At 54.4% G+C, this 20991-nt stretch overlaps 1 protein-coding gene across 2 annotated transcripts; it reads left to right on the top strand.

Annotated features, from left to right (window-relative positions):
- Window positions 1-962: 962 nt before the first annotated feature.
- Window positions 963-20932, top strand: CEP72 (centrosomal protein 72). 2 transcript variants are annotated; one of them, XM_004621367.2, is made up of 12 exons: window positions 963-1051; window positions 4863-4990; window positions 6311-6503; window positions 7334-7442; window positions 9916-10100; window positions 11307-11501; window positions 13499-13782; window positions 14436-14562; window positions 15082-15248; window positions 17264-17390; window positions 18838-18949; window positions 19661-20932. In XM_004621367.2, the coding sequence occupies exons 1-12, from the start codon at window positions 970-972 to the stop codon at window positions 19821-19823; spliced, it is 1872 nt and encodes a 623-aa protein (XP_004621424.1). In that variant the 5' UTR covers window positions 963-969; the 3' UTR covers window positions 19824-20932. The 2 variants fall into 2 exon arrangements, with proteins under 2 accessions (XP_004621424.1, XP_055003600.1); XM_055147625.1 differs by having other exon boundaries at window positions 1014-1191.
- The last annotated feature ends 59 nt before the right edge of the window (window positions 20933-20991 follow it).

Raw genomic sequence — 20991 nt, 5'->3', positions numbered from 1 at the left:
GCTAGTGGGCAGGACACAGAGGAGGTTCCTGCCCAGCCTGTCCACCTCCTTCTCCCCTCCAATGTGGGCATGAGAGGGTAACCCTCTCTGGAGGGACCCCTGATGGCCACCTGCAGACCTTGCTTCTGGGGTGGGGTGGAGAGGGCTTGCCCCATTCCCAGCTGCCCTGCTGCCCAGGGCTGTGGGGCTGAGGTCAGAGGTGGGACAGCTAGAGAACTGTGGCAGTGCAGATCACAGGGCTGGCCTGGAGCTGGGGTCATCCGGGGGAGGGGGGAGCAGTGCTGCCTCCCACGGGGCTCCCTCCTGGGACAGGTCCTCCTGAAGCCTGCAGTGAGGCAGGACGGAGAAGGTGGCACCCGCCCCCTAGGCATACCTGCACCCGTGGGTGTCCTCCTCCCCCTTTAGGAGTTACTCTAAAGATACCCTCCACATGCCTTGGAACCGCAGTTATGAGTCTCGTGACCTTTTACACAAGCCAGGGTTCCACTGGGGCCAGCACCTGGTCACCCGTGAGCACAAGACGACCCCAGGAGCCCCGGGAAGTTGAGGAGGTTGAGGAGGGGAACGGAGATGGAATCGGGGAACAGGAGAAGAGTGGCCGGTGCCATCCGGGTCAGAACCAGACAGGCAAGGCTGGGGCCACGCTGGGGACTGGTGTAGCGGTCTGCAGTGAGGCGCAGCTCCTTTCAGACACGCAGGCTCTCGCCCTGAAGCTCCACAGAGCCCCCTGCAGGCAGCGAGCGAGGGCGGTGGCCGTCCCCGCGCCCCCGGGCCCCGCCGGCCCCGCCCGCCGGCCCCGCCCCGCAGCAGGTCCCGCCCTGCCCCACCGGCCCCGCCCCTCCCCGCCGGCTCCGCCCTGCCCCGCCCCGCCGGCCCTGCCCCGCCCCGCCGGCCCCGCCCCGCCCCGCCCCGCCGGCCCCGCTCCGCCCCGCTGCGCAGGCGCGGGCCCTAGTTCTGCCGTTTAAAAACATGGCGCCAGCTGGCGTGCGACTTGTGCTGTTTGAGGAGACGATTCGGGAGAAGAGCGGCCTGGCGCCTCACCGCGACCTAGGTGCGCAACACTGGCGGGACAGACCTAGGGCGCGGCCCCCGGACCTGGGCGGGCGCGGAGTTTAGCGTCTGACGGCGCGGGGGGCTGTGCTGAGGGGCGCGGGACTGGCCCGAGGTGCGGAGGCGGGTCCGAGCGAGAGGGTGAGGAGCGGGCCTGAGGCGTTGGGGGCTGGGTCTGAGGGGGTGAGGGGCGGCCTGATGGGTTGGGGACTAGGTCTGAGGGGTGAGGGGCGAGCCTGAGGGAGTGGAGGCTGGGTCTGAGAGGGTGAGAGGCGGGCCTGAGGAGGTGAGGGTCGTGCCTGAGGGGGTGGGGAACAGGCCTGAGAGGGTTTGGGGGCTGGGTTTGAGGGGCTGAGGGGGTGAGGAGCCTGCCTGAGGGGGTGGGGGCTGGTCTGAGGGTTGAGGGGCGGGTCTTGAGGGGGTGAGATGGTGAGGGGCGGGTCTGAGGGGGTACGGCGGTGAGGGGTGGGCGGGGGCTGGGGGGCAGGTCTGAGGATTGAGGGGTGGGCCGTGAGGGGTGTAAGAGGTGGGCCCTAGAGCGTGAGGGGCGGGTCTGGAGGGTATGTGAGGGAGGGGGCCCTGAGTGAGTGTGGGTTGTGGGTCTGAAGTGGTGAGGAGTGGGCCTGAGGGGCTTTTGGGTGGGTCTGTGGGCTTGGGGGTCCTAGAGCCCGAGGACGGGCCTGAGGGTGAGTGGCGGGCGGATCCCAGAAGGTGAGGGGTAGATCTGAGGGGCGTGGCAGGTCGGAGAGCTTGAGGTGCAGCTTGAGGCCTGCTAGACTTCTGGGCCTTTGGGTAGCAGAAGGTCAGGCTGCTTATTACGGCCCCGCAGCAGCCCCACCGGGGCTGTGGTGAGTGCCAGGATCCCGCTCTTCGCTCGGTGTAGCTTGGTGTAGAACTACTCCAGAGAGGCCGGAGCGATAGCACAGCGGGTAGGGCGTTTGCCTTGCATGCGGCCGACCTGGGTTCGATCCCCGGCATCCCATATGGTCCCCCAAGCACTGCCAGGAGCAATTCCTGAGTGCAAAGCCAGGAGTGACCCCTGAGCATCGCTGGGTGTGACCCAAAAAGAAAAAAAAAAAAAAACCTACTCCAGAGACCATCTCTACACACTGCTGCTGTGACACTCAGCTGCTGGTGTCTGCGGTGGCATCCTCCGCCCTTCCTGCTGTTGGTGGCTTGTGCCCTCTTGATTTTTGCTGGCCATTTCCACCAATATCTTCTTCGTTTTAAACTTCATAGATTTTGCTCTTTACTGGTTTTTCCTTTCTGCCCACGTGGCATTTGTTACACTCTGAGGCTCTCAAATGGACAGTTGATGAGAGAATAATGTAGACATTCGCTGCTACAAGCTCAGGTTCCCTTGTACTGCGCCGTCTCAGTATTTCCCTGACTCTTCCTTTCAACCTGTGGGTGATAGAGGAGTGGGGGGGGGGTCATTTTCATGTGTTTGTAGCTTTTGGAATTATATCCTGAGCTCAGGGGTCACTCCTGGCAGGCCTTGGGGGACTGTTTGTGGTGTCTGGGATCAAACCCAGGTCATTCATATGCAAGGCAAGTTCCCAGCCTGCTGTCCCTTGCTCTGCCTCCCACCCCCATCTTTTGCATTACTGAGCACATATCTTCACTAAGCTTTTAATGGTGGTGCCTCTGCACAATCATTCCAGCTCTGGCATGAATACAGTCTGCTTGAATGGACACGTGACCGCTAAGGGAGCCTTACCCTCAGGAGGGTACATTACTTCCCCCACACCCCCATCACGTAGTTTTCCTAGCTACTTTCTCCCAGACCTGGGTGTGTGTGAGTGATGACATTGTACAGTCATCACTATATACATGCATACATACATGTATTTACACATATATGTATCTATTTAACAGATGTATATATGTATCTGTATATATCACCCAGTCACCTGGGTCAGACCCTGCCTGCTGTTGATTGCTCCAGTGCAGCCAGCAGTTATTCTCTAGCTGCTTTAAACTTGCTCAGAGACAGTGCCTTTGACTCACGCTACTAGTGCCTCTGCTCTTCTCTCATGGGCTCAGAGGCCAGTCTCAAGCTCCTTGTTTCTCGGGCTTTTAAGCTTTTTTTTCTTTGGTGGGTCACTGAGGCTTAGTGCAGTTTTTATATCTCTTCTCACTGTTGGTCATAGGGACCGTCTTGATCATTCTGTCCCCCTGTTATCTGTATTCTGTTACTGAGCCACTGATGAGGTGGTTGTTACTTCACATTTCATGCTTTTCATTCTGTTTATGTTTAAAAAAATTTTATGGTTTTTGGGGCCATACCAAGTGATGATTAAGGATCACACCTGATAGGGCTCAGAGGGCTACATGCAGTATCAGGGATCAAATCATAATTAGCCTCATTTAAGGCATGTGCCTAGCCCACCCCCACCCTAGGTCCTGTTTTTCTGGGGTTTTTTTTTTATCTTTTCTTTTTTTGTGTGACTTTCATTTCTGAGATTTCTGGTTGTTTCATCCTTATCTCTTTGTGTCTTTACCATATTTTTTTCCCCTTTGCATTTGTTTCAAGATTATTTGCAATTATTCACTGAAGTATTTTTTTCCAGCAGTTAATTTTTTTTTTGGGGGGGGCAGTTTGGGGCCATACCCAGTGGTGCTCAGGACTTTGGCTCTACACTCAGGGATCATGCCTAACGGTGCTCAGGGGACCATACGTGGTACCAGGGGTCGAATCTGGGTCAGATGCATGCAATGCAAGCACCCTGCCTGCTGTCTATTGCTCCGGTTCAGCTGGCAGTTATTTTCTAGCTGCAAACTACTTGTTAGATGTTTGGGAAGATTGAGGGCTGCACCCTTGCCCTCCACACTGGGACCTCACAGTGAATAGCTGGTAAAGGAACAGTAAATGGAAATCTCAGAAACAAAAGACAAAAAAGCTGGTGCTGCCACCTCTCCAGCCTTCTCAGGCTGGTTTTGTGTGTTTTTGTTCAGGACTTTGGGGTATAAGTGGAAAGAAGCAGGTGACATATGTCTGCTGCATTGTCTGGAGCCAATGGCAGGGAACTAATTTAAAATTGAGTAAGGTGGTTTGCAAATCCACGGTCCTGGGGAAGTATTGGTGCATGCTGACCCTTGCTGAGGTTTTGGTTCTGAAACTCCTTTTTGTTGTGATTCTCATCCACTGCTGTGGATGACATGGGCCAGGGGGGGCCTGCTGCAGAGGGAGCAGCTGTGTGCTTAGCAAAAGCCTGCTTGTGCTCTGCTGGAGGCTGGACTGTGCAGGCAGTGTGTGCAGGGAGCCGTGTGGAGGAGCAGCTAGATCAGAAACACTTGACGAGGACAGAAGCTCACGATGACCATGCGGTCTTGCTTTCAGTGCTGCTCTTTGAGTTTTGAGTGAGTTGCATTGACTGTCAGGGAGCCCCTCCTAGCAGCAGTTAGCCTGGCTGTGTGAGTCTGACTGTCCAGCGCTTGGGCCCACTACTGCTTACGGCCTCACAGGCTGGCCCCACATACCTAATCAGGGTCACACCCAGGCCTCCACACCCCCTCCAGCCCTTGAGCCAGCTCCCTTTCCCTACAGTTAAGCTCTTCAGTGTTTTTTGTTTTTTTTTTTTCTGGTTACAAAGTTACTTTGCTACTTGCTTTTATTGCTATGACTTATTTTCAGTTAAAATTGGGGTCAGAGAGATAGTGCAAAAGATAAGGCAATAGCCTACCCCAGTTTGATTCTTGGTATCACATGAGGTTTCCTGAGCACTGTCAGGGATATTCCAAACCCCCAAACCTCTCCACACACATACACACAAATACCCTAAGCTAAAAATCTCATTTTCTCTTCCTAGCTGAACTTCAATCATTATCTATCCCTGGAACTTACCAAGAAAAAATCACTCACCTGGGCAGCTCACTGATGAATCTGACTGGTCTCAGATCCTTAGATCTCTCGCGCAACTCCTTGGTCAGTCTGGAGGTGAGTTTTCCACATGTATGTGAAGAGCCCAGTGTTGCCACAAAAGTGCCATCTGCTGCCACCACTGTGAAGGGCTCTGGTGCTGACAGGGCTGGGGTGGTGGGGTGAGGAGTGTGCTTTGTCCTGGGTTTGCAGTACGTTCACTTTCCTGGGCACCTCATCACTGATCAGAAGCTATGGCTGTGTCCACGAACAGAGAAAATGGAGGCTTTAGGCTGCGGGGCCTCGCCCAGCATTCCTAGCTCATCCTCTACTCTGTCTGTTTTTCATCTGACTGATGCTAGCACCCCAGATACCATAGTCTGGTTCAGAAGGACAGGAAGAGACAGGTACTTCCAGCAGTGAGCACCCTGATGAGAGCTGAAGCCCTGTTCTCAGCCTCTGCAGTTGCGGTTTTCTGATGTGGATGCATGTGGTGGTGGGCTCACGCAGGGGCTGCATGCAGATAGTGTAGATGGACCATCTCTCAGCTGTGTGAGTCCTGAGGACAGCCAGTCAGCTGTCTTCTTTGTCCCTCAGAGTGTTGCAGGCATAGCACCCAACTTTCCTCATAGTCACCCTCCCATCTGCCTTCTCTCACAGACACCTCTCCATGTGACCTCACATGACTTCCTGTTCTTCACATTATTTTTCTCACACCTGTTTCTCTCCTGACCACCCCCATCCCGACTTTCCTCACAGTCCTCTCCACACCTAACCTTACTCCCATCTCCTCACATAACTTCTCTCACTGCTGTCTCCCTATGTGTGAAATGTTTGGAGTGACAAGCAGTTGTATAAGTTTGTAAAAGAATTTACAGAGCGAATTACAGATAAAGTTTATTAAGAGAATAAGACTCAGGCCTAGGAGTCACAGCAGATGTTAGAATATGACAGGCAGACGTTGCTAGAAATACTGCAGATGGGCATTTCTCTTTTGTTCAGATGTTGCTTGCATCTGCTCAGAGTCTGTGCCTTGTCTCACAGACACTGAGACCTGCTGTGTAGACATTCTGGAGGGGAGCTTTATACATAGAGCTCATTGCCTCCTGTGGCTGCCTGAGATATCATTGTGTCTCCTAGTAGGCCCCATTCTAGCTCCCCACTTACTGGAACAGAGATCCTGAGAGCAGCGGCATTTATAACTTAGAATGGAGATGGAGGGCTTTGCTGCCCACCACTCATCAGAAAACACCACTATGCTAGTGCTAGTCACCGTCATGTCTAGTGTTGTCTGTGACAAGTGTTGGGTTACAGTGGTGCCCAGCTGTGATGAGTGCCCCTAGGCCTGTTCTTATATGTCAGAATGAGAAGGATTTGAGTGTTGTGTCCCATCCACAGGGCATCCAGTACCTGGTGGCTTTGGAAAGCCTCAATCTCTACTACAACTGCATCTCCTCTCTAGCCGAGGTGTTCCGGCTGCACCCCTTGACCAAGCTGGCAGAGGTGGACTTTCGGCTAAATCCAGTGGTGAAGAACGAGTCTGACTACCGACTGTTCGTGGTGCACCTGCTGCCAAAGCTCAGACAGCTGGGTGGGCAGCACGGGGTCAGGGGAGGTGGCTTTTCCTGGTGCCTGTGGACCTTGTAGCCTTATGAGTGGGTCCTGCCTGGGAGGGTGGCCAGGAATGGGGTAAGGGACATGTTCCATCATACTTAGCTTATTTGGTGTAGGCATGCCCCTCACTTCCTGTGCCTGCTCTTAGAGCCCCGGGCATGTGTCTCCTCCTGGAGCGCCACCAGGTCATGTGACACTTCCAGGTGGCACAAGGAGAGGTGGAAGGCATAGCTACTACTTTCCCATAGCAGTGGTTCCAAGAACTCCTAGGGAGCTACTCTGCCTTCTGTGTCCCTTTCTGTTGAGGAGGCATTTGGACCCAGAGTGCTTCACTTGACCGCTTAGGAACCCCCTGAATGTTTACTGGGTGTGGAAGTTGCTGGCACACAGGGCAGCATGTCTCTGGCTAACCCCTGTGGGGGGACTGGCGTCCAGGTGCATGGTGATGATGCCGCTGAGCACCTGAGACCTAACAGACGTAACAGACGTAGTCAGAACATGTGACAGGAAAGCAGATGAGATTGGGCCTTACGGGCATGGTGACCCGCCAGGCTCCAGAGCAGTGTCTGTGAAGGGTGCACTGGGACCCAGTGTCAGCATGGTCACTGGGTCAAGAGTCACACAGACTCATTGATGGCAGGATCAGCTCCCGGGGGTGGCCTGTTCCAGAGAAAGTAGTAGTAAACTGGTTGCAGGCAGTGTATCAAAGGATGGGCTACCTCACTCCCGGAAGGATGGAGGTACCTCTGGGAACCACTCACTGTCCAGCAGTGCCCATTGTTAGTTTGGCCATGGATTTCCTCACAGATGACCGCCCTGTGCGTGAGAGTGAGCGGAAGTCGTCGTGGCTGCATTTCACTGCAGAAGAACCTCTGGACTCGAAGCAGAGTGTCCCTGTTACTTTCCAAGACAGCAGGTAGGGCTGTGGTGTGAGACCCTAGGGAAGACTCCACAGACAGGAGACTTTCCTGTGCTCAAGCGTGGCCAAGGGCCAACCTGGGAAAGAGGCAGGAGTTGCCAGTGGCTGGGGCTTGGGACAGTGTCGATTTCTCCACTCCAGTGTGTGAGGTGTTGGCCATTGCACTCGGTTTTAGGTCTCCACTGTCCTACCTCTTCTGCCTGAGAAAATTGTTTTAAATTGTGGTAAAATACACTTAATATAAATTTTTTTATTGTGACTATTTCTAAGTGAGCCATTTTATAGAATTAATTGCATTTGTCTTTTGGGACCAGAGCAATAGTACAGTGAGTAGGGTGCTTGCCTTGCACATGGCCAACCCGGGTTTAGTTCCCAGCACCACGTGTGGTCCCCTGAGCGTGGCCAGGTATGGTCCAAAAACAAATCTAAATACATTCATTCTTCACACCCATTGTTCTCTGGAATACTCTTCATCTTATGAAAGTAAGCATCATGCTCATTCAGTAGACACCTACTGTCCAGTGCCAGGCAGCCCCGTTACCACGCCTGTCCCTTGTTCTGCCTGAGCACCTCTGGAATCAGAGTCACAAGTATCTTTGGCTCTTCAGTTTCACAGACACCTCAAGCTCCTTTCAGGTTGTGGCTGTTGTCCAGTCTCTTCTTCTGGAAGGTTAAGACCTAGTCCCCTTCCCAGTCCAGTCATCCATGTCCTCACAGTGATCATGGACACGGTAGTGGTCTTACATACCTATTGCCTCATGATGTCAACACATGGCACGGCAGTGTTTGCCTGGTGCTCACTGCAGCTCTGACAGTGTCCTGTCTCTTGCCTTCCTCTAACCTTGTGTGGCTTATTCATTTGGGCCCCTAACATACTCTTTTCTCTGCCAGTGTGCTAGCTCTGAGGTCCCACACAGAGTTTGGGGAGCAGAATCAAAAGTGATGGACGACTGTCACTGCTTGAGCAAATTCCTGCCCATCACCCTTGTCTGGGATCAGGTGCCCAGTGGGGAGATGGTCCAAGGGTTTGCTGTGCTGAGCATGTGCCCACTGTCTACAGGGAAGAAATGCTGGAGCTGTGGAGAGACTGGTACCCATCAGCGCCATGGCAAATGTGCATATGCAGTATTGAAATAGGCTGCCCTTGAGGACGCAACACCTCTCTGGGTAGTTAGATGGCTCGGAAATTCTTCATCACCTGTGAAGAGTTACCTGGGGGCATTCGCTTAGGGGCCATTTTATATTATGTCATCAACAGGAGCAGGTCAAAAGCGGATCTTCCATAAATCACTTTAAAAAAAGTTTGGTCAGAGTTGGAGAGACATTTACAGCATTTAGTAGGAAAAAGAGAAAACAATTTTTATAGTCATAGTTTTTTACAAGTCTCTCAGGAAGAAGAACACAGTTGTGGTTGTCACTTTTTTTTTTCTGTGCACTCGTTGTAAATATAAGATGTGGAAATTTGGTAGAAAGTAATATATCACATCACAAGGAAAACACCTCTCAGAGTCAATACTAGAAACTATGCAGAAGGCATAGTAAATTAAAAGATAGAACAATTATTCTAGAGGATATTATGCTTAAGGAAACAAGTTCTCAGTATTTGGTTGCTACTTAAACTCCTCAACAACCATGAACCAGAGACACACAAAAGACTCCCCTAAACCGAGCAGTTTGCTGCAGAGATTTCTCCAGCCCCTAATTATCTAAAAGTTTAGAATTCCAGGACATCTTATGCTATTCATAACAAGCAATACAAAAGAGAGTATGGGGGATAGTGTCTGTCATAGAGGCAGGTGGAGGGGTGGGATGGGGGGACCCTGGGGAGAGCTGATGAGGAAAGGGGGTGCTAAATGCCAGTGCAGGAGATATTGGTGTCTGAAACCACTAGGAAGCTCTACATCAGTTGATTCTGAGAACGCACATTCCCAGACTGATCTTTTTTTTGTATTTTTTGGGTCACACCCGGCGATGCACAGGGGTTACTCCTGGCTCATGCACTCAGGAATTACTCCTGGCGGTGCTCAGGGAGCCATATGGGATGCTGGGAATCGAACCCGGGTCGGCCGCGTGCAAGGCAAACACCCTACCCGCTGTACTATCACTCCAGCCCCCTCCCAGACTGATCTTTAGTGTGGAGGAAACATGCCTCAGAGAGGCTTTGTGCCTGGAGGCCTGTCGTGATGGGTTCAGAGGAGGGAATCGTGACTCTTGCAGTGGGGGATGCTTCTGAGGGAACAGAAAGGCAGAATGTTTCCTGGTGTGTTGTGCAGTGTGTTTTGAAGGAAGCGTGGTAGAAAATACTAGAAAAGTTTTCAAATGTGATGTTTATAAAAGTAGGCCTGGACCTTCTGTGGTCAGTGGGTCCCCTTTAGGGTCCATGCCCGGAAGCCGGGCCATGCTATGGTCACTGCCCTCTCCCAGTCTGGGCATGGGGGTCTGGAGTGATTGCTGCCTGCTTTTCTCCCAGACCACCTGCCTTGAGAGCCAAGAGTGCAGACCTTTGTGCCAAGAAGTCCCTGGTGATGGATGCAGACGACGAGGCAGTGCTGACCCTCATCGCCGAGTGCGAGTGGGACCTGAGTAACCCCCCGCGCAGCTGCAGCTCCAGCTCCAACCAGCGGGACCGTGAGGCTGATTGCCGTACCTCCCATGGTAGGTGACCAGCCTGGCTGGCATGTCCATCCCAGCCTCGCTTCCAGAGCATGACCACCATGTGTCTGCTGATGAGAAGCTGGAATGAACCAGGGGTCACAGACCAGGAGGCTGCGAGTACACACTTGGAGCACTGACTCAGGCACCTTCTGGGCTCTGCTTGGGACTGTCCGAGCATCCGGCTGACTTCCCAAGCTCCTGGGGACACATGACAGGCCAAGGACAGCTCCTGGGGCACAGGGTAGAGTGAGGGCTGCTTGAGACTCCTGCACCAGGTGCTGGTGGACAGTTGGGTCTTGCCCCCAGCTGCCCTCAGGTTTCCTCAAAGAAAAGCTGCCAGGAGTGTGTGCATCTCAGACTTCCCTCAGATCTGATCACGCCCCCTCTCCCTGGGGTTGGGGGGTCCCATGGGATCTGTGTAAATCTTCAGGCTGGGCCCTTGCTCTCCCTGGCTTCCAGGGTGCCTATAAGGTCTGTGCACTGAAATTCAGGCTGGGCGTCTGCTGCCTCTCTCCTGGTGCCTATGTGCCCGCTCAGCTGTAGCTACAAGTCTTTGGAGGTGCTGTGCTTTTCATCTGTGAAGAAACCTCAGGCCCTTTCTTGGAGATGCTCTGGAGTGGGGGTGTCCTATTGTTTTGGGAGGCATCCCTAGTGAGGGAAGGGCCCAGGCTGTCTCCACATGTGCACTGGCACAGCAGTACCTGTGAGGAGAGGACTTCTTTCAATAGGACAGTCTATGACCTTGGTCCCTTGGTGGCCATGTCTGTTCTGGGACCCTCACGGTTTCTTTGTACAGGCACCATCTGGGTGGGCACAGCTAGGCCACAAGGCTGGGTCTGAGCCCTATGGCTTCTTCCTTGTCTGCATCTCCAATGTCCATTTTGTAGCTGCTCCAACTGGTCTGTCCATGACCATGTAACTACTCCAGATGGTCTGTCCACATCCGTGGAGCTGCTCTGATGGTCTGTCCATGGCCGTTTAACTGTTCCAGATGATCTGTCCACTGTGGAGCTGCTTTTGGTGGTCTTTCCACAGCCACGTAGCACTCCAAGCTGGTCTATCCACAGTGTAACTGCCCCACCTGGTATGTTCGTGGATGTGGACCTGTTGTGGAACGGTCACTCGCTCCCTGTTGGCCCACGCTGTGCTGCCCAGGGTTTGATACCTGCCCAGGGTGTGGTAAAACAGTGCTGCCTCCCCTTGCAGAGAGCCAACACCTGCTGAGCCCTCAGTCGCTACAGCTGCAGTGTGGGGATGCTGGCAGGAAGGGCCAGGAGAGGAGGAAGAGCAGCTCCTGGGGGTGCTCTGTGGAGAAGAAGAGCCAGTTGTGCGGAGAGCGCCCCATGCATCCCAGTGCTGAGCCTGAGGCCTTCAGACACGCACACTTCCCGCCCCACACAGGTAAGCAGGCCCCTGTGCCCTCACCACTGCCTTCTTTTTTTTTTTTTTTTTGCTTTTTGGGTCACACCTGGCAATGCACAGGGCTTACTCCTGGCTCTGCACTCAGGAACCACCCCTGGCCATGCTCAGGGGACCATATGGGATGCTGGGATTTGAACCCGGGTCGGCCGCGTGCAAGGCAAACGCCCTACCCGCTGTGCTATCTCTCCAGCCCACCTCACCACTGCCTTCTGCCCTCACTGACAGCAGCTGAGTCTAGCAAGAATTGCCCAGAGTTCCAGCACAACCTGACGAATCTACCTGGCCACACGGTAGTTTTCTGTCATGCAGCCTGCAGAGATGGGCAGAGCATGCTGCAGCTCTGTTCCCTGTGACAGCAGCGCTGTGCGGCAAGAATACCAAAGTTGGGGCCGAGTGGGCCAGTGTGTCCGACCCCACTGGGACCCAGTTACCCAGACCTATCTGAGGTCTCTGTGCATGACCAGGAGCCCCAAAACCGTCCTCTCTGGTGTGGGGGCTCAGTCCACACACTGTTGTTGGTGTTTCCTCTTCCTTGCTTTGCTGTGAACTGTTACGTCTGCTCCATCCAGACTCCCACAGATGTCCGCCATCATACTGCTCTGTGTGTACTGTGTACATGTGTGGTGGATGGTTTGTTGGATATATATGTTGTGCTAGGCATGCACATTGTTATGTATTGCACTCATGTACACTCACATGTGGTGAGTGTACATGCATGTGCTGGGTGTACGCGTGTGTGGTATACATGTGTGTGGTGGGTATACACATGTGGGTATGCAGGTGTTTAGGATGTGCAATGGGGGGGTATGCGCATGTGTGGGCTGTGCACATGTGTGAGGTGTGTCCTTGTGGGGGATGCAGATAATATTTGTATGTGTGGTGAGTATATGTGTGTGAAGAGTATATGCCTGGGCATTCCTCCATGTGGTTGTGTATGTCTGTTATGTGACCTACCCATGTTTACATGTGAGTTTGTGTGGGTATACACATGTCGGGTGTATGTGGGGGGGTGGGTATGCACATGTGGTGGTTATATGCCCAGGCATTTCCTTCCTGAGATCATATACATCTGTTGCATGACCCACATGTGCCTGTGAGCTTGTGGACATATGCAAGCCTGTGTGCTCTCATTGGTCTTAGAGCTGTTCTTGGATTAGAATATCTTGCTTTGAGCCGATTGTGGTTTCTGGAGTCTGAGCTAGAAGTCTCTAAGAGAAACTGGCTTTTGCTGAGCCCCTGCTCACGTATTCCTTGTTGCCTAACTTCATGGGCTGTTCCCTTGCCCAGGTTCATGCATAACAGCCCACCAGCTGGCCTTCCCGCTCAGGCTCCTAAGACAAGACGTATTTTTGTTTTCCTTGATGCTTGCAAGTTCTGGCCTGGCCTGTGTTTGGGGGTTGCCCATCCAGAGGCCATAGGATGGATGGGGGAAGAAAGAGTTGTGCAGATGCAGTGCTGGGCATGCTGGGACAGTGTGGCTCTGCCTTAGCACCAGGGCCAGAGATGGCATAATTGGCCACCGTGTTGCTTGACAGGTGTGGGCCCAGCAGGTCATGTGGCCTGGACTCAGGCAGTATCCAGGGTCTCTGCCAGCAGAAGTCTGAGAGGTGTGAGGAGGGCCTGGCCCCAGAGCGGTGCAGTCTGTGGGGCCTGAGGCTGTGGCCCTGAGAGCTTCTACTCATGCATGGTCTAGGGCCTCATGTGCCAAGGCAGTGACAGGAACATGGGGGCCAGCCTGTCTCCACCTCAGAAAGACCTGGTTCTCACTCACGTGACTCACCAGGAAAGAATTTTGTAAGGAAACGAGTCGTAGCTGGTAACTCTGTGTGGAAGGTATGACTCAGTCTCACTGCCTGTGGGTCTTCCTTGGGGTGCACACAGATCTTCACCTCTGCCTGCACACACAAGGCCCCTCTCCACCCTATCCCTGATCCCTGAGCCCAAGAGCTGGTTGGACAGCCATGTCCACATTACAGACCCCAGAGACACTGAGGACCTGAGCACATCCTCTCTGAAGTCCAGTCTGTCATCACAGAAGCTGCCGAACCCCGGGCCTGCTCCTGACAAGTACAGAAAGCACAGAATGCCCGGCGGAAGGTTCCAGGCCCCTGTGGACCAGGAGTGCCTGAGCTGCCCGGCAAGGACTGAAGGAGCTCTGAGCCCTGAGCAGAGCAGCACCGAGGGCAAGAATGAGAGACAGAGATCGGAGGAGTTGGAGCTGGGCGAACCACAGCCCCCCAGTAGGAGTGGTACCAGAGAGGTGAGGATGAGGGCAGGGATCTGGCCCATGCTGTTCCACTGAGGGAGACCCAGGGAGCAAGGGGAGTGGTGGATGTGGGCGGCAGAGGAGAGGGAGGCCCAGGGAGAGAGGGAAGTGTGGGGTGTAGGGGGTGGAGGAGAGGGAGGTTCAGAAAGGGAGGGTTGGGGTGTGAGGGGCAGAGGAGAAGGAGGCCCAGCGAGGGAGGGAGGGCTGGGGGCCCAGTGGAGCTGCCAGAGCAGCACAGGCTTCTTGTGGGGGTTTTGGGCAGCCGCAGGGACTCTTCAGGTCACTGCTGGGTGGTCTCTGGTGTTCACAGGTCTACAGCTTTCTTGGTCTCATGGAAGGCTGACTGCTGGGAGGGCTGAGTGCTTGGGTGGGCCTTTGTGTGCCCTGGAGCTGGCGACCTTGGCACAGACTTCAGGGCCTGGGTCTTGGGCTCCTACACTGCGCCCCACGGTCACCTTCCTTCAGGTGCACTCCATCCTGGAACCCTGGGCTGCAGAGAGGAGGGTGCTGCCTGCTCTAGGACAGGCTGTGTGGTCTCACCATGCATGCCCTGGGACAGAACCAGGCCTTTCCAGACCCATATCCACAACCACCCGCGTGTGGGGGTCTTTGAGATGCCACGTGAATCTCATACTGTCCCTCTGCAGGTGGGGCCCATTTCACACGTGGCTACACTCCCTGGCCTTCAAGGGGCACTGCTAGAGGCGCTGCTGGATCTGGTGGACAGACACTGGACGGGCTGCCACTCCCTCCATAGCGACAAGGCCTTCCTGGGTAAGAGCCTGAGCATATGGCAGTGATGGGAGGACCTGGTGCGGGGCTGTGCGGAACCTGTCCCCATCCCTGTTTCTGAAGATTACTGTGGGGTCTCCAAGTCCTGCAGAGGCTTAAGGGGGTCAGGCCAGATTATGGAGGGGCAGGAGCACCCACAGGCCTTGCGGTAGCCTCCCTGGGACCCGAGCTCTCTGTGTTCCCATGGGACAGTGTCCAGCTCTCCCAGCTGATCCTGTGGCATGTAGCCAGCCCTGAGCTTCACCTTCTGGAGCAAGATGCCTGGGGTTCCTCATCCCCCATCCTGCAGCAGAAGGTGAACCCAGGTGGCGCTGCTGCCCGGATACAAGGGACCTTGGAAGGTGCAACTGAGGAGAGCACAGCCCCAGGCAGAGCCTCCAGCCCTGCAGGGGGTTGGGGGTACCCTAGCCCCCTCAGCCCGCAGGCTGAAGCAAGTGCTGTTGTCTGGAGCTGCCTGTTGGTATGTCTGCCAGGCTGTGCTGAGACCTGCTTTTGCTCTAGCTCAGGCACAGCATGTCCTGGCCTCTGTCCATGAGCTGGCCACTCCTCTGGACAGCAGCCCCATGGATCAGGAGCAGGATGGGGACTTTCTGGCGGAGCAGCAGCACCTTCATCACCTGAAGCTGGCCACGGTGGTGGCGGAGCTCAGCAGCACACGCCAGGAGAGGGTGAGCCTGTGCCCGCGGGGTGCAGGGGCAGGGAATCCTCTCACCTCCCTCCCTGGGTCCTGCACTGCCTGATGGACCTCAGGACGTACCCTCCTGCCTGTCGGGCCCCACTGACCCCAACCTCAAGGGGACAGTGCATGGGTTGTTTGGACTCAGGCCTCGAGGACATCTCTGTAGGAGATGGAGACAGGGTGAAGTTGCAGCTGTTCACTGCACATACACCCAGACCCCCAAGCCCCCAGGTGTCTCCCAGAGCAAAGCAAGGGAGGGGCCCGGAATGGGACCTAGCCTCTGTTGCTACCCCAGGCCCCAGACGTCCACCAGGTGGCACTGCAGGGTGACACAGCCAGCAGGTGCTCTGAGCCAAAGTCCCCACAGACCAGCAGCAGAAAACCTTGTAGATTCAGAGGGGAAAGCACTCAAAAACACTCATGTAAGAGCTTGGCCTGACCTGCCGAGGAACCAGGGAAGCAGCAACCTAATGAGCTGAAGGGAAGAATTAAAAGCAGGAGTCATTCAGATGGAGAACAAAAAACAGCGGAACAATCAATGAAAATGAGTCTGGTATTTGAAAACAGATACATTTTCAAGGAATTCTCCATTAGAGTCAGAACATGAGAAGATCACTACACTGAAAGAGAGGGGTGTGGGAGGGCCTGGCTCCCTAGCACCACGTGCTGCTCAGCAGAACAGGGCAGAGAGGAGGGGAGCTAGCCTGTGTCAGTTGGGAAATCATTAGTACTGCCCAGTCATCTCTAGACTTCATGCCATCCCTAAAAAAAAATCCCTCAAATGTTGGCACTTTTACGGGTGTAAAATGTTCTAAACTTTGCACCCTTAGATGATTCTTGTAGGTCTTTTTTTTTTTTTCAGGTCGCACCATCAGTGCTCAGGTCTTAGTCTTGGCAGGCTGGGGGGATCCGTATGGGGTGCCAGAGATGGAACCTAGGTTAGCCACGTGCATGGCAGATGCGTTACCTGCTGTACTACCGCTCAGCTCCCTTTCCTGTCTTGGTGGTGGTGGTTTGGGGGAGCAAGCCAGAAGTCCTGCGTGCCCGCTCCAACCTTTGAACTCTCTGGCCCCAAATTCAATTCCTTTTCTCAGTCCACAGAAGACTTAGTCCACAATTCTTTGATGTCACACTCCACTGTAAACTATGGTCACATGTTATACTAGTAAGGAAAAAGACGCAGAACCACTGGGGCTTAAGGAACCACAGAACCCTTAAAGGGGCAGCTAATGGGGTGCTGTGGAGAAGCAGCCTCTTCAGCCCATGGGGTCGGTGTAATGAGTGTCCATGTGCAGAGGAAGAGTAATGGGCCTGACTCACAGCTTATACTGTGCTACCCATGAGTGTGCGGACACGAGCACAGGACTCCTGGCCTCAGCCTGTGGGCAGAAGGTGGAAGGAAACTCCTGACAGAGAGAGATGGGCTGAGAGGCTGACAGGGCAGCCCCCGCTGGGTCTTTGAGTAGCTGCAGAGCGTCTCTAACTAAGAGCCGGTGACCAGGGGCATGAGGAGTATGTCACCATACTGGCATGGGTAGGAAAAGGACCGTCTGCTGGCATGGTGGGGGGTAACCTCCCACATCCGTCCACCTTGTGAGGGATCCCTGGGAACATCTTACTTCCCTTCCACCTCAGCCGAGGGTCTAAGGCTGGGGTGAAGGAAAGCTCTGCCAACTGCAAGATCATGTGAAAGTCCCTCTGTCCAGAGAACTCGACCCACCTCTGGGCTGCATTTCTCAGCTCACATGGCTCATAGAGTAGACAGGGCTGTTGGCCTTTGGCTGGTGTCATGAGTGGTAGTGCATGCCAAGGGTTCTGGTTGGTGGGGCAGGAGGGTCCCACCCATAGCTGGAGGGGAAGAGCCAAATGAGGGTGCCCTGGAGGTCCCTACAGGCTTCCTGGGTGGGGTGGGCTCTAAGCTGTCTTCCCTGGGATCTGCAGCCTCCTTAGCCATGGGGACGGCAAAAGTGTAAGGCATGTGCTGAATTTGTCTTGTGTCCCTAGGATGACCTGAGGCAACATTTAGACAGATCTTTGGAGGAGAATTCCAGTTTAAAATCACTTTTGTTCAGTATGAAAAAAGAAGTAAAGAATGCAGAGGCATCAGCCACACTGAATTTGCAGATCACTGGTGAGTGTTCATCTGCTCTTGTCTGGAATCTTGGTTCCAGCCAGCACTGGCATGGCGGGGGGTAACCTCCCACATCTGTCCACCTCAGGGTCTGCTGGGCTCCTCGTGCAAGCCTAAGGGCTCTTCATTTCCTCTCTCCAGCCTGTGGCTACGTTTACACAAGGACATTTGGTGTTTCAAGCTGAGACCTGGGGGCTTTGGAGGAGCATGTGATAGTGCCCACCCTCCCCCAGGCCTGCAGGTCAAGCTTTGGACTGTTTTTTTCTCTCAGGCCCAAAACCACCTGCCAAGGTGGACAGTGCATGTTGGGCCCTGTGTCTGCCTGGCCCTGGGCAGGACACTGCGTTTCTATTGTAGTCTTTACACATTGCTCACTGAGTGGTTAGAATCTCTGTCTTTTCTCAGAAATCTGCCCTCTCCTGGCCAGAGAGATAGCTTAGGGGTTAAGGAGTTTTTCCCTGGTTTTGTCCCAGGGCACCCCATAATGTCCCCCAGGCATCCCCAGGAGTAAACCCTGAACACTGATCAAAAAAAGAAAAGAAAAATAGAGAGATGTGCCCTGTGGACTAACTCAGGGTTCAGGCCGGTCCTGGTGACCTTTCCTTAAGGGACCCTGGGATCTTGCACTCCCATGATGTATAAGAGAAGGCCATGCATGCTGAGTTCCTTGAGAAACTTTCCTGACTGCTCACACCAAAATGAAGAGGCCCTGCCCTCACCACCACTGCTTTTTAGTTGCTGTCCCCTGCTGTGGGACCCACACCAGCTAGCAGTGTTGCCTGTCAGGAAGAACCCAGCAGGCTGCCTCAAAGGCTGCTCTGGCCCATCTGAACACCCAGATCCTCAGCCAAGCCATCCCAGCCCCAAGTCAGCTGGTCTGGAACTGGCCCTGGGGGCCCTTCCCTCAGTCCGCAGCTTCCCCTCACCCATGAGACCCATACATCTTTCAGGGTGCCTGGTCTCAGGTGCTGCCATGTCTTAAGCTCAGTCTCCATGTTGCTCCTCCCAGCATCCAATTCATGGGATTCTGGGGGAGCCAGAATCCAGGGTGCCCCACCCCTCCACGTTGTCTCTTCCCCACCCCTGCGGGTCTTCTGCAGCCTGGTCCTGAAGCCAGACTACCGTGGGCATCCCCTTTCAAGGACGTGGGCATGAACGCATGTACGGGCACTATGTTCCCTACAGATATGAGGTCAGAGGGCGCTTGGCTTCTCTAGCTTTCCGCAGAGCTACAGGCCCACATGGGTTCTGGTTCAGGCAGCTGAAACTGCTGCTTGCTTTCCTGTGCAGGGTGATGGAGCTCGATGGGGGCTATGCTGCTCTGTGCAGAGCCCACCCAGTTCCTCAGCTCCTCTTCCCTGAGCTTTGGGTCTGGCCCCAGCCTGGGAACTGTCCTTCAAGCATGTGAACCATGTTGACCAAGTCCACTGCTGCTTTTGTCTTTCAGGACTCCAGACGAGTGTCCGGCGGCTCTCTGGGGAGCTGGTGGAGCTGAAGCAGCACCTGGAGCACTATGACAAGATCCAGGAGCTCGTCCAGATGCTCCAGGAGAGCCACAGGTGCTCGGGCCCAGTGGTGTGCCGTGACGTGTGATCAGTGTGATCTGAGGTGCATGAGCGTGACGTGATTCTGTGGGTTGGCTGCTGTGACATGGGAAAGTGCCGTGACAGAGGTGACAAGCTATGACATACGGTGATGTGATGGGGTAAGATGTCACATGAGGTAGTATGATGTGATAAGTGACATGTGGAATGACTGCTGAGTTGTGACATGAGAGGTGACATGTGTATGAGTAATGAGCTACCCTGTGTAGAGGGACTGTGGGGTGACATGTTGTGCTGAATGGTGTCAGGAATGGGGGTCCCTAGAGGTGGTGCTATGCTGTGCCTCTAACTTTGGGGCTCTCTGGTCTGTTCCTGGTTATATCCTCCACCCCCACCTGAGTGGAGGATGGCAGGCTGGAGAGGAAGAGCTGGCCAGGTAGCCCCCTCACCCTGCCGCGCACCTGCTAAAGCCAGCAGGAGGAGCAGCAGGAAAAAGGGGGTGCCAGGCCATAGCCTGGCCTTGGGGCACCAGCCTTGTGCTCACACACTGGGGGTCTCAGTGCCAGTGTCCATTGCTGTGGCCCCATTAAGAAGGGAGCTGGGGACCAGCTGTGGCCTGAGGCCCTGAAGAGTTTTCTGCGCTGGGCATAGACTTGGAGGATTGGGCTCATCGGGGGGCAGGGGTGTGCGGGGGAGAGCCAGGCTGAGCACCTCCCTCTCCCCCAGCTCCCTGGTCAGCACCAACGAGCACCTGCTGCAGGAGCTAGCCCAGGCACGGGCGCAGCATCAGGCCGAGGTGGAGCAGCTGCACTGGAGCTACAAGGAGCTCAAGAAGACCCTGGCCCTGTTCCCAGCCACTGGCACACCCCTCAGCAGCTGCCCGTCCTGACCATGGCGCTCTCCCTGCTTCCTTCCTTCCCTGCAGAGCACCTGCCCTTCTGAGACTAGCACTTTGTTGCTGTTGATCAGCCATGTAGAGTGAGCAGCAGCATTTCCCTGCATGCCTGCATACAGAGAGAACTGTACATGTCGCTACAATCATTATTCTGTACTGAGAAATTATTTAATAAAAATACTTTTACACTGTTCTGAAAAGTGGCTCCTTTTAGGGTCGAGGTGAACGTGTCATTGGATTATGAAACCTTTGTTCTGACAAGCAGGAACAAGGAAGTTTCTGGACTTAGTAGAACGATAGTCGTGGGAATATGAGAAACACAGTTTGCAAGATTAAAGCCCCCAGTGAAATCACGCACCCGGCCCTGTTTCTCCCTTGCAAGCACTGCTGAAAACTATGTTCTGACAGGCCATGAAATGTCATTTTCTTTGACAGATGTCTATCACATGCAAAGGTGGGTTTTTTGGTAAACAGTCATCTTTTGGACAGGGAGAGTTCCCGTTAGTGTGCAGGAGGTCTAAAGAAGGTATGAGGGGCTTAGGCTACCGCGTGTACTATTGGACTGAACTTGGGTGGGCCTCACCTGGCAATGCTAGGGCTTACACCTGGCTCTATGCTCAGGGAATCACTCCTGGCAGAGCTCGGGACTATATGTGACTCCAGGGATCTCACAGGGATTGGCCGTGTACAAGGCATGTGCCTTCCCCGCTGTTCTGTCTCTGCCCAACCTGATTTTTAACGTCTAATGCAGGAAGAGCTGCTGAGGAGACACTTCTTGTTCCCAGGCCTTCTGTGAGGTTGTGGAATCTGCCAGGACCCTGCTGCGGACTCTCTGGGCCCCAGATGCCTTTCCTGCCTGTGTGCGATGGGTCTGAGAAATGGGAGGGACAGTTCATTTTCGTGGCATGAAGTTTGTGTTTCTGAACAGCAGAGGGCGCTCTGGCCTCCCCAGCATTCTGCTCCCTGACCCCTCCTCTGGCTTGGCTCATCCAGCTGTCCCTGTGTGTCTCTGGAACATAGAACACCTCTCCTGGAGGAGGAGGGGGCTGGCCCATCTGCCCTGTCTGGGTGAGATTGCAGCAGTCTCTTTCCTGGACATTAGTGGTAATTTTGTTTTGTTTTGTTTTGTGGGTCACACCGGGCAATGCACAGGGGTTATTCC

This window comes from Sorex araneus, chromosome 1 (assembly GCF_027595985.1).
Source record: "Sorex araneus isolate mSorAra2 chromosome 1, mSorAra2.pri, whole genome shotgun sequence".
NCBI lineage: Eukaryota > Metazoa > Chordata > Mammalia > Eulipotyphla > Soricidae > Sorex > Sorex araneus.
The sequence above is the reverse complement of the archived record's forward strand: the minus strand, read 5'-3'. Positions and strand labels throughout refer to the sequence as shown.

Bases quoted from the DNA above. Each gene is read 5' to 3' on its own strand.
- CEP72 (XM_004621367.2), top strand. From the start codon at position 970: ATGGCGCCAGCTGGCGTGCGACTTGTGCTGTTTGAGGAGACGATTCGG. The intron at 1,052-4,862 runs GTGCGCAACACT...TTCTCTTCCTAG, and splicing joins GGCGCCTCACCGCGACCTAG to CTGAACTTCAATCATTATCT. The intron at 10,101-11,306 runs GTAGGTGACCAG...CTCCCCTTGCAG, and splicing joins TGATTGCCGTACCTCCCATG to AGAGCCAACACCTGCTGAGC.